This window comes from Brachycentrus maculatus, unplaced genomic scaffold, assembly GCF_059751285.1.
Source record: "Brachycentrus maculatus isolate JH-2025_06_01 unplaced genomic scaffold, ASM5975128v1 h1tg000218l, whole genome shotgun sequence".
NCBI lineage: Eukaryota > Metazoa > Arthropoda > Insecta > Trichoptera > Brachycentridae > Brachycentrus > Brachycentrus maculatus.
Genome location: NW_028280969.1, coordinates 119,647 through 134,623, shown reverse-complemented (window position 1 = coordinate 134,623; position 14,977 = coordinate 119,647). Strand labels below are relative to the sequence as shown.

The window sequence follows — 14,977 nt, the reverse complement described above, 5'->3', positions numbered from 1 at the left end:
ATATCGTAAACTAACCATAGACGTGAATTTTATAAACCAATATTGGGTAGGTACCGAGTGAAATAAGAAGCTACATTTTTTTACATTGAAAAAATGGAATTTGGTAAACATGAACAAAATAAAAATACTATCAATAACATGCCAGTAATTTTATACAGGAACCTGTAAAAGGTGCAATGATTTTCGTATGTAGTCATCCATAGCAATGAGAAAATGTAAATATTTAATACTTTTAAGTTATTGAGAAAAGTTTCTAATTAATATTGAAGAAATTTGGTTATTTTACATATTTAATTTCAATTAACGTTAAATCTAAAAGTCAACATTTTAATTGTGATGGCTTATGACAATAAACATTATTTATAATCAACATTATCTTTTGTGATTTCAAGTTTTAAAAAAGGTTTAGAAAGGAAATTCGTTTTGTATTTTTGTGATATATTTTATTATTACTTAATAAAAAACACAAAATATGCGTAACACTTTGTCAATATGCATTGAAAAATTTAAGCTGATCAGATATCCAAGAGCTAACAGCTGAAACTCTCGTCCACACTCCGGGGATCCCTGGCCTTCCGCAGCCTATTCCCCACGATGTAATTCCGATAAACACTTCATTGGTGACCAGAGGACCTCCAGAGTCTCCTTGACATGCATCTTTCCCAGAGGATCCTGCGCATATCATTCGAGGGGTGACCAGAGCTCCCATAATACCAAGAACCCGCCTGCATTCGCTGTAATTAGTTATAGGAATTGTCACTTTGCGCAGAGACCCCACTAAAACTCCACCTTCCTGTAGAATAAAAGAAACCAATAAGTTAGGTACATAACATAGAAGCATACTTGTATAATATACACATAAAATAATGCATGCCATGCCGTTTTTTTTTTCAAAACTACAGCGTGATAAGTTAGGGTAGTTATTTAAGGAAACGAGTAAATAAAGAAAGTCTGCGAAAGGAATCTTAGTGCTTTCTGCTGTATGGTGCCTCCAAACTTGCTACGATATTTGCTAAAATGATGATTCCCGGTTATGGTAGAAGATGCAATGCAATAGAAAGTGTAATGTCACGGCGTAAATGCTGACAAATATGATAACTAATTTTTGTACCTACCAATACCGACATCGTTGTCTAACTGGAAGGCCCGTATTTTGTTGTCGGCAGGTCTCGAGATGCAAATACATTATCACATTTAGCCCAGGCTATATCTTCAATAGAAAGTTAAGTAGGTACCTGTAAAGAACCCCAACCAGAAGTGATTGCAGGTGTCCCGTCATTGACCGAATGGTCGGGTGGAGCGTAGCGAACAGCAGAGATGGTGTTGCCATCTATATTCAGAGTATCGGCCAAAATCAGGATACTGATATCGTAATCCAAAGTGTTTTTATCATAGTTCTTATGATACACAATACGACTAACGGAAACAAGTTGCCCTCCTTGGTCGGGTTTCGCCGATCCCACGCGGACTCTCCACACTGAAATATCAGTTCTGCAAGACAATAGACATTTCACAAATATTAGAAAGTAGATTTTTAAAGACGAACATTCCTGATCGCCTATGTTAAGATATCGATAAAGAATCTTAAAAACGAAATGATAATTGATTTTGACCCGTGGTAACTATTTATATAGCTGTCATCCCTACTTCTTAATTATTTTATTTCTTCTTCTTCCATGTTTGCTCCCTAGGTGGAGCATATGACCAACACGAGACGTCTCCAAGTAACTCTGTCATACGCCATCTCTTTGGCTTCCTTCCAGGTCAGTCCGACATCCCGAAGTTTCGCTGAGTATATTCGGTGAATGGTCGTCAGCGGTCTTCCAGGGCACTGGAATCCTCGGGGTTGGAAGAAGAGATATGAGAGGTTGACGCTCTCAGGTGGCATTCTAAGGACATGTCTCAACAATGTCCATCTTCTCCTCTTCGGGACTTCCAGGATGAGGGGCTGTTGAGTTCTTCTCCCCACGTCCTCATTCCTAACGAAGACATACCACTTACGGATTTCTCCATCATTTTCGTTCCTATTATGCAAAACAGTAATTTCCTTCACCCCTCCTTTACTTACCTATACTATGTGTAAGTGAATGTATTCCATCAAATATGCTCCACTCCTCGGTCCAAGGAATGGAAGCCCAGTACTGATTGACAAGTTAGCATGTAATTGATGGTCGAATTGACACCGCGTCGATCTAATGCGGTGCTCTACACGACATTTAGGTGTGGATAGGGGTTAAAAAAAACATACCCAATTACGCAGTGTGCTGTGCTTATCACAGCCTTACTGCTTATAATGGTGCCACCACAGAAAAGCATTCCAAAATACAATAGTGCTGCTTGGTACGGAACATCTTCAATGGCGGCGGGTTCTCCACCAACTATTCTTCGATCCTTAGAGGGAAGCTTGAGCGGTGAACCATTAACCACTCCTATAAAATAATAAATAAGTAAAATATTACAGCTTTTCAATATATTAACGTGGTAGTTACGATTTTTAAAAAACAGCCTGAAATGAAAACTAACTAAAAGTTATTAGTATGTTTCAATTTAAAAATCTGAAAAAATGTTTATGAGGAAAACGAATTAAACATTGAAACGTAATTATATAAATAGTAACATTAATACATTTATCCTATATTGAAGCATTAAAGATATTTAAAACACCAAGAAACAAAGTGTATGTTTATAATTTCATTAATTAATTCGGCAGTCATTTTGTGGTAAAATCTATCCATTTTTAATCAATGTTTTACTTAGTAAATACGACTATTTCTTAAAATCTACTGTTATTTAAAGTGGATTTTAAGAAATAGTGGTATTTACTATGTAAAACATTAATTAATAATGTACGTATATATTTTATAGTATGTATACATACACCATGTTTCAGGTCCATATCGAATAATATTGCCAAATGTTTTGTAAAGATAAGCTGTGAAAAAAAGAGTATTTTTTTCCTGGAGGTCATTTTATAATTCTATTTTCATTACGAATTTTCGAAAAATTGTTTGTAGTATTTTATAAATTAATTATTGTAGGTAGTATTTGATTTGTATTTTTTTCGTTTATTTTATTACTATGCATGGTATTTTTCAGTATGCATATACCATAATTATGCATATACATATGTATATACCATAATTAACGTTTCAAGTGCCATCTTAATTGAAATCGTTTTCATATCGCTCACTCAAATCAAAAAACTTGATTTTTCAGTAGTACGTTTTTAAGTTTAAAAATATAACACAATGTACTAAAAATAAATATCAAGCCACTTATTGAACTTTTTACTGTGCAACAGATCTTTTTAGGTAAAACCTGAAAGTTTTTTCTCCATTCGAAAAATATTTAGTGTATTTATAAAAATAATTAAACAATACCTTTTCTTCAAAATGCAAAAACAACACTTTCTGCCCTGTAGCGGGTAAATATTAAGTTAAAAATATGCCGGTTTTGCTGGGATATAGTACATTTTCAGGGCATGCTGAAAACATGCACAACTGAAAATTGACGATTTTTGATTTATGACGTTCTTGAAAGGAGTGAGCGATATGTATTTCCACTTGTTGGTATAAATTAAATAGGTACTTTAAAACATTTGAAATAGGTACAATAAATTATTCATCGCTCCAAATGAAAGTTTACAAAACATTCTAATAATCATACCTGTGTAGACATAAATTAAAGGAAAAGTTTTTTATTAAGTTAAAATAAAAATAAAACATTAAAAAAACCTTCAACCAAAAAAACCGGATTGCACCATGTATAATATAATAACAAAAAATAACAAAAAGAACGGTAAAAGAAAACATAACATGATAAAGTTTTTCAAATACTTGAAAGGGATCAAGTCAGGAGTTGAAATAATCAATGGGGGTGAAGAGGCAAAGAGTATTTGTAAAGACAGACTGGTGTGGCGTTCTATTGTCTTTGCCTTCCCCTTCGACAATAGAACGCCACACCAGTCTGTCTTTACAAATACTCTTTGCCTTCCCCTGCGGGGTAGCGGCGTGGTAGTTACTTAGTTTTTATAATGTAAAACAAATATCAAAGATGATCTTAAAACGAGAGATTAAAAAAATATAAAACGTGTATAATACATTCTTACTCACCAAAAATGAATACTAAAACACAAATCATCTGCCTGTAAAACTTACTCATATTTACAATTATATTAATTTATTGCGTTTTATTACGTTCCAACTATTTCTTCGAAAAATAAATAAACACTAAGATACTTCCAACAAAATAACATGTTTTCTCGATATATTTGTGATCCACTGCAATAAAAATGTCAAAATTAAAGATTTAAAGGACGTAGAAACGGTTATTACGTATTTATCTTTCCCGTTATTAGATTAGCCGGATTGGGAAACCCGAAAAATATATCTAACTAAAGATAACCTCCAAAGTACCTGCTTACATAAATAATTTTTTCACTATCACATTATATCATTATATTACATATTACACAATGAAATATTGATATGTATCGGTTAGTGCTGGAAGTCCCGGGTTCGATTCCCAGGGGGGGGGGGGGTGAAAATAAATATGATTTTACACTCCAATATACATTTATTAATATTACTCTGGACTGGTCCCTGAAGCGCAGGAGTGATCGCCTTGCCTTCATGTAAGTAACGGCCAAGATAACACAGTACAAACACGATGCAGTGCCCTATGCACCATTTAAGAGTTGGAAGAAAATTGGTTAGTGCGATTCTTTATAAAAAGGAAATGCTTATATTTCATCCTGTTCAGTACTTTAACAATTAGCGTTTATTTATCATAATAAAGGAAAAATGTACTCTTCCGGATCGAGGGAATTTTCTGCTTGTACTATCCAGAGTTTAGAGGATACGACCATCAGAATTTTCATGATTTCTAATGCTTTTAATGAGTTTTTTGCTAGCCTAGTTTTTAATAAAAATAAAAATATACCACATAATATTTTATTTTGTTTACAAATCTGGTTTTGTCCATTTAGGAGACATCTCAACATTGATGAAGAAGCATATGAAAGCTTGAGTATTTACAGACCTTACTTTCTATCATAAGCTAGTTTCATATTTAAACTAAACTATAACATGTCGTAAGCCCTATAAATACCCAAACTTTTATCTTCATCAATTTGGAGATGTCAACAAAAATATACTAAATAGTCTACTGATATAACCTTTTCCAAAGTCAAGAGGTTCTGGCCGTTTTTGAATTTTCCCAAGAAATATTGAAAATCATTCGGTATCAACTTATTTACAAACTTACCAACCAACAATCACACCACTTCTCCGTAGAGGTAGGCAGAAAATAGAACTCTATACCACTAATAATCTTCGCCTCTTTTACAATCAGCATCTCCTCGTTTATACTCCCCGATTATTCCGACTGCTGACCCGAACCTTTTAAGTATTTGAAATACTTGATCATGCCGAGTTCTCCTCGGGCTTCCTCTGCTCCGACTTACCCCAACTACAATCATCACATAAATTAATTTTACTGTTCTTCTCTCATACATTGGATTCACATGCCCAAACCATCTCAATATACCTTTCTTAATTTAATGAATAATGGTTATATCAGCCTTGCATTCCTTCCTTATTTCACCATTCGAACATGTATCATACATCGTTTTACGGCACATTCGTCTTAGAGATCACTTTACAACTGCATTTAGTCTACTTTCATCTTTTTTACTAATACCATACTTCATTTTCACAATTGTGTACATTCTGAGAAGTAACCAATGAATAAAAATAATTGTATTAAGTAATAACCGTTTTAAGAAAAATTTAATTTATTTTCAAGTAAGAATAAAATCTCGATAATATTATGAGCCTACTTTAAAAATATATAAATTTCCTCAAATGAATGTATGTAAATTTTAATAATAAATTTCCACAATATTTTTTTTAAAGAAATATCGATTTTTTTAAATTGAAATTTCATTTTTGTAATTTGTTTGAAGTAAAAAAAAATCTTGATAAAGTTATGAGCTTCTATAAAAAATAAATTAATATTAATCTTAAATGAATGTATGTTAATTTTAATAATAAATTTAGACACGTAAAATGTACTCGTATGTAAATATAATTAGTTATTTATATTTATTAAGCCTCCACTCCATTTTAAATAATTAGTCATTATCTATGATAAAATATACAATTGTGCGAGATTAACTTGTATAATTGCCAAATTTAAACACGTGTGCAATTCTGAAAAGTTCCGGAAATTGGCGAAATTTTCCGACGTTTGCCGACAGTAGGAGGCGAGCCGTCTCTCTCATTCTGGCACCAAAACAAACGTCAAGACGTGCTACTCTCCCGCCATAAAGTAATAAGAACCGCAGCCGACAACTGGGCAGTCAAAATAAACGGGTAAGTCGAAAGAGATCATTTTAGAGCATGTTTTTGTTTGCGAGTCGTTGTGAGTTTAGTTCCCTTTTGTGGCGGCGCCCGGCTTCGTCGTTTTTAAGGGATGCTCGTTCTAAGATATGGCAAAGCGGAAAATGGTGCAATGGCGGCCGCAGGCGCGGGGGGGTGGCGCGCGTGCGCCTCGACTTCCTACACGACCGCTCCCACTAAACAAATGCTACCAGATGCAATGTTTATTAAAATTTAATAAATAATTTATTATATTAATAAAATTTAACATTTTAAAAATATGTATTGATTCGAAAGAAAGTAATAATTCGGAAGAATCTCGCCTCTTAAAAATGCTAACAATAATATTTTTTATTTATTAATGTATTATTTAAATAACCCTCGTCAAAATATCAAATATTTTTTTCAAGTTATAAAGGATGTCAAAAGTAATTTGAAAATAAAGATGATTATTTTTCGAAAGAAAATTATACTTCGGATGAATCTTGTTTCATAAAAAATGCTAGCGTTTATTATTTTAACTAAACGTATATTATTTTAACTAAACCCCTATCCAAACTCGATGGTGCATAGGGCACTGCATCATAAAAACGCAGTGCTATCTTGATCGTTAACACATGAAAGAAAGGTGATCAGCCCTCCGCTTCAGGTACTACTAGTCCAGGGAATATTGAATAAATATTACAGTGAAAAATCACTTGTGCATATTTATTTTACCCCCCCTGGGAATCGAACCCGGGACCTACAGTACGGTAGCCGTGCGTGAAGTTGTCTTTGACTTGAGCTTATCTTATCTTATCTTTCCCTTCACCCCTTTTTCTACCTCCCGTCCCTCTTTCAGGCATTTTCACAAATTAACAATTATGGAATTTTATAACTAGAATAGAAGTACCTTGTGCAACTCATTTATGTGAATGACTTGATTAATATATAACTTTTCTGTTAAATTCCAAAATTAAATTTATTAAAAAAAAATTAAATCTAGGATTTCAAAAGTAAAATTCCCAAATCAAATAAAAAAAATAATAAAGGATGTGAAAACCAAGATTCCCAAATAAAATGAAATTCAAAAAAATTAATTAATTAAAAATATATCAAAAAAAAATTACCAAATAAAATAAAAGATGTCAAAAGAAAAAAATCCCAAACAAAATAAAATTAAAAATGAATCAAATAAAGGATGTCAAAAGTGAAATTCCCAAATAAAAGGTAATTAAAAAAAATCATTAAAAATAAAGGGTTTCAAAAGTGTAATTCCCAAATAAAATGAAATTAAAAATAAAATAAAATAAAGGGTATCAAAAGTGAAATTCCCAGATGAAATGAAATTTAAAAAAAAAACAATTAAAATAAAGGACACTAAGATAAAATTCTCAAATAAAATAAAATTGAAAAAAGAAAATTAAAATAAAGATGTCAAAAGGAGTTTGAAAATTGAAAAGTCGCTTTGAATTAGTACCGCGATGCGGCAACCTTCGCGCTCCCGAGTCGGGTTATCCCTTCACACGCGTGCCGACAGCGGCCGAGCCAGTCCGCGTCACGGGCCGCCGCGGGAGGGTAGCGCCAGGATCTTGTGTTGTGTTGTCAGCTTGCTGGAAAAACAATTCGGAAAAAAAACTAACAATCATCCCTCGCCATCTTGACCGCCCTGCACCGGCCGCGAGACTCCCATAGCCCCGAGAAGATTCATCTAGCGGAGGCTGCGAGCGCTCGAGAAGATGGCGTCTACACCGCGCGATACTGAGTGAGTCTGTCATGGTTATTTTGTAAATTTCCCTGGAAAATACCCTAAAATCTCGCCACATTAGCTAGCCCTATCGCTTTTAATAAAAAATATCCAAAAAAATACTCTATTTAAACGTAAATGCTTCAGGATGCATTTGTATTTGTTACATCACAAATCAATTTTCATCTCGCTGTGGATGCATTTATCTCGCGTTTATCCCGCATTTTCTCCCCTTCTGGGTGGAATTTTTCGTTGCTTGTTGTTTTATCGAGTGTGTGATGCGTTAGATGTGTGATTAGCCACGATCGGCGTGAATTAGGTTCCTTAGCAAGGGGCGTGGTACGACCCGATTTACGAAACTCGCCCTTACGAACGCGGTCCTTGCATCGCGGATGGGTCCTTATGGATGTGAATGCGACAATATGAGGTTGGAATACGTCCAAAGGGTGGGCTTCCGATTGTTTGTTTTTTTTGCACGTGTTTTTGTGGGAGGATTTAAAACTACAACGGTTTGTCGGATGACAGATTATAATGTAAATCACTCCGCTGTTAGTTAATTAGGCACTGTTGATTTGTTGACAAGAACTCATCATATGTTCGATTAAAAATGTACAAATTCCGACTAAATCGCATATACATTATTTTAACCGCGTAAAAACATTTATTTTCAAACGTCAATATGATCTGTCATTTGAGTGAAAGAAGTAAACAATGAATATTACAACAATAATATAATTTATAGTATGATTACAGTTACATTACAGGAAATGTAACACGATTCTTAATTAGGATTAATTTCGAAAAAATACCAAAATTTCCAGTGTTTATATTTATATTAAAACACTGGACACACCTCCTTTGGTAAATCGAATTATCTTTGGGTAAGCTTATATTAACTCAATAACATTTTATCTGATATTTGTGAATTATGATATTAGCTAGACAATGAATATTGAAAAATACAGTAAATATAAAATACGTGTTATTGAATTTTATGTTGATAGGTTAATCACTACTAACAAAGCAATTGTTATATGTTTTATGTAATCTTACTAATACCAACACATAATCTGTCATCAATAAATTGCGTTGAAATTTTTGTTTAAAATATATGATCAAATATGTAAGTAAAATTAACGAAAATGCACCGTACAATTTAAATTGAATTATGCAATTTTCATTATGTATTCCTGGCAATAAAGAGATTCAGCATATTCCATTTACTTTATCTAGACGTTCGCATTTCACATTATTTATACACTTGTATTCACCAATGTACCTATGTTTTATAAATGTATCATCTCTGAAGACCTCCAAGAAACGCCTACATTCTATCTTTGGAAATATATCATCCCTTCGTTGGTTTTCCTGAACATCTCCCCCCATTTTCTAACCCGATCTTACTTCCTTATTTTCCTTATCTTAGTCAATATTTACAGATACATATATATGCAGTATTGTAATTATTTGATCATTCATACTGCAACTTACAACATATAACATACGGTATGATTTTTAAGTTTACCTTTTGTATAAGCAGTGTATTTAATTATTTCATCGTGTAGATAATTACAATTATGTACCCTCACCAAGTTAACCCAGGCCGCGCACATTTAACAATATTTATTTATTAAATTATAATTAAATAAAATTATAAAATTATAATGAAATGACGGTCGTCAGCCCCATAAATGCCCAGACTTCCATATTCTTCTTCATCTTTCATGAGATGTCAAAAAAGATATGAAAATAACTCCTGTAATTTGAGATAATCCAGATTTTGTGAACAAGTATTTGGACACACTCAAAATGTTGTGTATATTTTTTTTATTTCAACCTTTTTTACAATAATGTACCCTTACCAAGTTAACCCATGCCCAGGGCACATTTTACAATATTTATTTATAAAATTATAATGAAATATAATTGTTTATCCAATCAAAATGATATGGCCAAGTGGTACAATCCATTTCAGATCTACCCACTCCCATTATTCATTTATGAACAGCTCTTTTTATTTATTTTATATTTTAATTGACTTTATGAATAGTGAAAGCAGGTTGTACAACTTTATTGCGCAATAATTTAAGTTCTTTCTCCCAAAAGAGTTATGCGTTAGTTTTTATTTAATGTATTTCTGTATAATCTTGCAGTTTACAGGGCTTACGACTGTCATAGGCTGGTTTAAATCACTTTACACACATGTAAATATTCACCAATTCTATCCAAGGTTGACAACCACACTACTCAAATTCTTACAATCAAACTCGAAATACAGTATGCGAGAGTTGACAAGAGACATCTACAGTGGGATGAGGAAAGCTTTATTAAACAGATACTCTTACATTTGCACATGAGGCCCAAATCCTGGATTATATTCACGTACTTGAGAAACGCTTGAAAACATCATTTAATTTTTTTATTTAAGCTTATAATTTAACCAGTAAATTTATTTACAGCATTTTGAGTGTTTCCCAATACTAGTTCACAAATACCATTGGAAATAATCCAGATTTGTGAACAAGTACTTGGACAAACTCAAAATGTTTTAAAGAAAGTATTTTTTTGTTTGTTTTGTTGTTTTTGAGATCCAAAAACTAAATTCCTTATTTTTCACCCGGTATGTGTTAGCAGCTATGGATTCAGCATTATAGTCATCAAAATGTTGCAAATAAGTTTTTTTTTTCATTATTTTGTAGGGTTTTCAATTTGCAAATCCCATTTATGTACATACCCTAGAACGGGACTACTTGAACTTTGATGTGTTACTTGAGCCCAGTACAAAAAAATATTTAGATCTGTATTTGGTCTACAATAATGAACGTATAAGTGTCACCTATCAGGGAAACCATGAATCATGTCCATACGTTCATTATTGTAGACCAAATACAGATCTAAATATTTTTTTTGTACTGGGCTCAAGTATGAAAAAAAAAATCATAAGATTTGATACACAAAGAAAATTCAAACAGGGTACCTACCGTAGAACGGAGCTACTTGAACTTTGATGTGTTACTTGAGCCCAGTACAAAAAAATATTTAGATCTGTATTTGGTCTACAGTAATGAACGTATAAGTGTCACCTGTCAGGGAAACAATGAACCATGTCCATACGTTCATTATTGTAGACCAAATACAGATCTAATTTTTTTTGTACTGGGCTCAAGTAACACATCGCTCACTCCTTTCAAGAACGTCAAAAATCAAAATTTGACGATTTTCAGCTGTGCATGTTTTCGGAATGCCTAGAAAATGTACCATATATCCCAGCAAAAGAGACATATTTTAAACTTAATATTTACCCGCTACAGGGCAGAAAGTGTTATTTTTGCATTTTGGAGAAAAGGTATTGTTTAATTATTTTTTTAAATATACTAACTATTATTCAAATGGAGAATAAACCTTCAGGTTTTACCTAAAAAGATCTGTTGCGCAGTAAAAAGTTCAAAGAGTGGCTTGATATTTATTTTTAATACATTGTATTATATTTTTAAACTTTAAAAAAGTTTTCCTAAAAAATCAAGTTTTTTGGTTTATGACGTTCTTGAAAGGAGTGAGCGACATCAGAGTTCAAGTAGCTCCGTTCTACGGTAGGTGCCCTGTTTGAATTTTCTTTGTGTATCAAATCTAATGAAGTTTTCAGTCGGCCCTTTATACTGAAAGTCTCGAAAGTAAAACTTGCTCTGGTCACCACTTGAAACTTGTATGTTTGGGAGTGCCATGCAAAGTTAATGGAACTTCTTGTGTGGACCCGGTGTCCGGGGAAGGGGTAGCAGTAGAGAAGCGGGGGGGAGGGTGAGAATTAAGGAAGGCATTATCAACAATGCACGCCAACTTTCAAGTGAGACTTTGTAAAGATTAAATGATTTATTGTTAACTAATTACACTTTGAAAATTATGTCCTAGTCTACTTTGGTCCGCCTCCGTAGTATAGTGGTCAGCACGCTAGGTTACCGTACTGGAAGCCCCGGGTTCTATTAAAGGCTTGGGGTCTAATAAATATAAGTGATTTTTTCACTCTAATATTTATTCAATATTACCTTGGCTTGGTACCTGAAGCGGAGGGCTGATCACCTTTACTTCAAATGTTAACGATCAAAATAACACTTCGTTTAAATGATACAGTGCCCTATGCACCATCGGGTGCAGATAAGGTTTGGAACAAACGAACGAATAACAGTTTGAAAAGTATGTACTAGTTTATCTCGTATTATTCAATTTGAAAAATAATGCTATCAACAACGGTTTCTCGTATTACTATCTCAATATGGATGAAGAAGAATATAGAAATATGGGTATTTACAGAGCCGACGATCTCTCATAGGCCGGTTTAAGTAATCGCTTTATATACACGTAGCATTCACCAATGTATCCATGATTGACAACCTATTCAAATGTGGGAAGCTGTATGTATCCTTCAATTGACACTTTCTTTCACATGCTAGCTCGCGGCATCATCTGTGGTTGGGTTTAGTAGGCTTCTTATTTAGCAAAAACCCATATCAAAATGTATGAAAGATTCTTTCTGAATTATTTTACATACCAAGAGACTTGCAATTTTTCAAATTTGTTCAAATCGTTGTTCACAAATCTGGGTTTGACGGCTTAGTGGTTATTTATAGTGATATCTCAACATAAATAAAAAAGAATATGGATTTATATTATTTACAGGGTTTATTACCTGTCATAAGCTAGGTTAGTGATCATTTTACACATCGCTCACTCCTTTCAAGAACGTCATAAATCAAAAAACTTGATTTTTAGGAGAACGTTTTTAAAGTTTATGAATGTAACACAATGTATTAAAAATAAATATCAAGCCACCTATTGAACTTTTTACGGCGCAACAGATCTTTTTAGGTAAATCTGTAGGTTTTTTTTCCATTTTAAAAATAAGTAGTATATTTAAAAAAATTAGTAAACAATACCTTTTCTTCAAAATGCAAAAACAACATTTTCTGCCCTGTAGCGGGTAAATGTTAAGTTAAAAATAAGCCTCTTTTGCTGGGATATAGTACATTTTCTGGGCATTCCGAAAACGTGCAGAGCTGAAAATTGACGATTTTTAATTTATGACGTTCTTGAAAGGAGTGAGCGACATGTGTAACATTCACCATTCTACCCATAATAGACAAACACACTTCAAATTTTCGGAACTCCTGGATATATTGATCAACCTCATGACACAATACATATGAGGCTGTTGTGAACTCATATACCATATACTGTGACATGAGATTGATCAATATACATATATGTAGGAGTTCCGAAAATTTGAGCAGATATGTTTGTCAATCATGGGTAGAATGATGAATGTTGCACGTATGTAAAGTGATCACTTAACAAGCCTATGACATATCATATGCTATGTAAATTCACAGACATCCATATTCCTCTTCATCTATGTTGAGATATCAAAATATATAAAGAACTTAATGTACCAACAATTGAAGAAATTTTTAATAAAGCTTCTATCTTACAATCTTTTAAAGAAAAAACAACTGAAGTGCAAAACTCAAGTAACTCTAGATTTTCTAATAATTTAATTTTGCACAGATGTAAAACAACAGCAGCGTTAAGCCATTATACGTACGTAGGTAAAAAAATCTTAAATAAACTTCCGGAAAACTTTAAATCTATAAAAAAAATACCAAACCTTTGAAACTAAATAAAAAAAAACATATAACTCTCACCCCTGCCTAAACTCCATACCAAGGAATATTTTTATTTTATTTTTAATTTACTTTTTTTATTTTTAATTCACTTTGTTTTAATTTACTGTTTAAAAAAAATTGTAAAACGAACTCCCTCTCCAAACACAAATATCTACTTTATTAGAGAGGTAGAAACGTTATATTTGAAATGTTTTGTATATTTACCAACTATTTTGTATTATTTAAATATGTATTTTGTAAAAAAATCTATGTAGAGAAAAAAAACTCAGATTTGTGAGTAATTTGACACTCTCACAATTTTTATTTTGAATCCCCTGGGAATCGAACCTGCGACCTCCAGTATTACTACATATTATATAACTAAATTACGAAGGTGGACGAAATTTTATGTTTTGGATACAATTTAATATTCCAAATTTATTTTAGTAAAACTTTTAATACTATAAAATGGTTATACACAAATTTAAAAAGGACAGCATGTATGATGAAATCAGAGTAAACATATTTACATTTCAAAAGAGCTGCTCAAACAACCCTTTTTGGATATCCTAAAAATATGAACTAAACAGTTTTGTACCCTCTGGTGAATTATTGTTATGCCGCCATTATCCTTGGTCTGTACTTAAATTTGAATAACATTATTGGACTAACTTGGTTTTGTGAATAATTTTCTGGTCAAGACGAACAAATATTTCTGTCACAAGGGATAACTTGTAATTTCCTGGTTTGTTTACGACTTCATCAAGATGGCAAGTTTATTTTCATTATAATACTTTCATATTTTACCAATTTCTGTTCCTTAAAAGAAAAATTCTACACAGAAGGTTTTTTTGTTATTTTTTGTGTGTTCTCCACTTTACGTATGCGTGCGCGGCTTCATACTGTTTTTTGGGTGATTCCATTAGTTGTTATTTGGAGTTGCTACGCAATGCACAATAAGATTTAAGATTTAGTTTTTGGCAATTTAGTGTAATTAATTATGAGTATTTTAATGTCTTAGAATTTAATAAACCCTGATGATGACAAGGTTCTTGTTGAAACCGGTTGGTTAAAGTGTACTAATAATAAAAAAATGTGGTGAAAAAGTTGTTTAAAAAGTTGTTTATTTACGTTTTATTATTATTTATTATAAAGTTCATAATAAATAATAATAAAACGTAAATAAATAGTACCAACCCTTATTTATGCAAGTGAAG

The 14,977-nt window shown here is 32.6% G+C and overlaps 1 protein-coding gene and 1 long non-coding RNA gene across 2 annotated transcripts in view; one reads left to right on the top strand and one right to left on the bottom strand.

Annotated features, from left to right (window-relative positions):
* Window positions 1-487: 487 nt before the first annotated feature.
* On the bottom strand, window positions 488-2,416 carry LOC148306936 (trypsin-3-like). Its single transcript, XM_088264163.1, has 3 exons — window positions 2,249-2,416; window positions 1,236-1,491; window positions 488-793 (listed from the first exon to the last, which is right to left on the bottom strand). The coding sequence occupies exons 1-3, from the start codon at window positions 2,314-2,316 to the stop codon at window positions 488-490; spliced, it is 630 nt and encodes a 209-aa protein (XP_088120289.1). The 5' UTR covers window positions 2,317-2,416.
* Window positions 2,417-7,665: 5,249 nt separating this feature from the next.
* Window positions 7,666-14,977, top strand: part of LOC148306935 (uncharacterized) — a 44,698-nt gene continuing 37,386 nt past the window's right edge. The window contains exon 1 of the long non-coding RNA XR_015837921.1: window positions 7,666-8,124. This is a non-coding gene — a long non-coding RNA (uncharacterized LOC148306935). The remainder of the gene's footprint in view (window positions 8,125-14,977) is intronic.

What these genes read in the sequence shown, in the direction of transcription:
- LOC148306936 (XM_088264163.1), bottom strand. Translation starts at nt 2,316, where the DNA reads ATGCTTTTCTGTGGTGGCACCATTATAAGCAGTAAGGCTGTGATAAGC. An exon ending in ACAGCACACTGCGTAATTGG is followed by an intron (nt 1,492 to 2,248) that starts GTATGTTTTTTT and finishes ATTGTCTTGCAG; the next exon opens with AACTGATATTTCAGTGTGGA. An exon ending in CTGGTTGGGGTTCTTTACAG is followed by an intron (nt 794 to 1,235) that starts GTACCTACTTAA and finishes TTTATTCTACAG; the next exon opens with GAAGGTGGAGTTTTAGTGGG.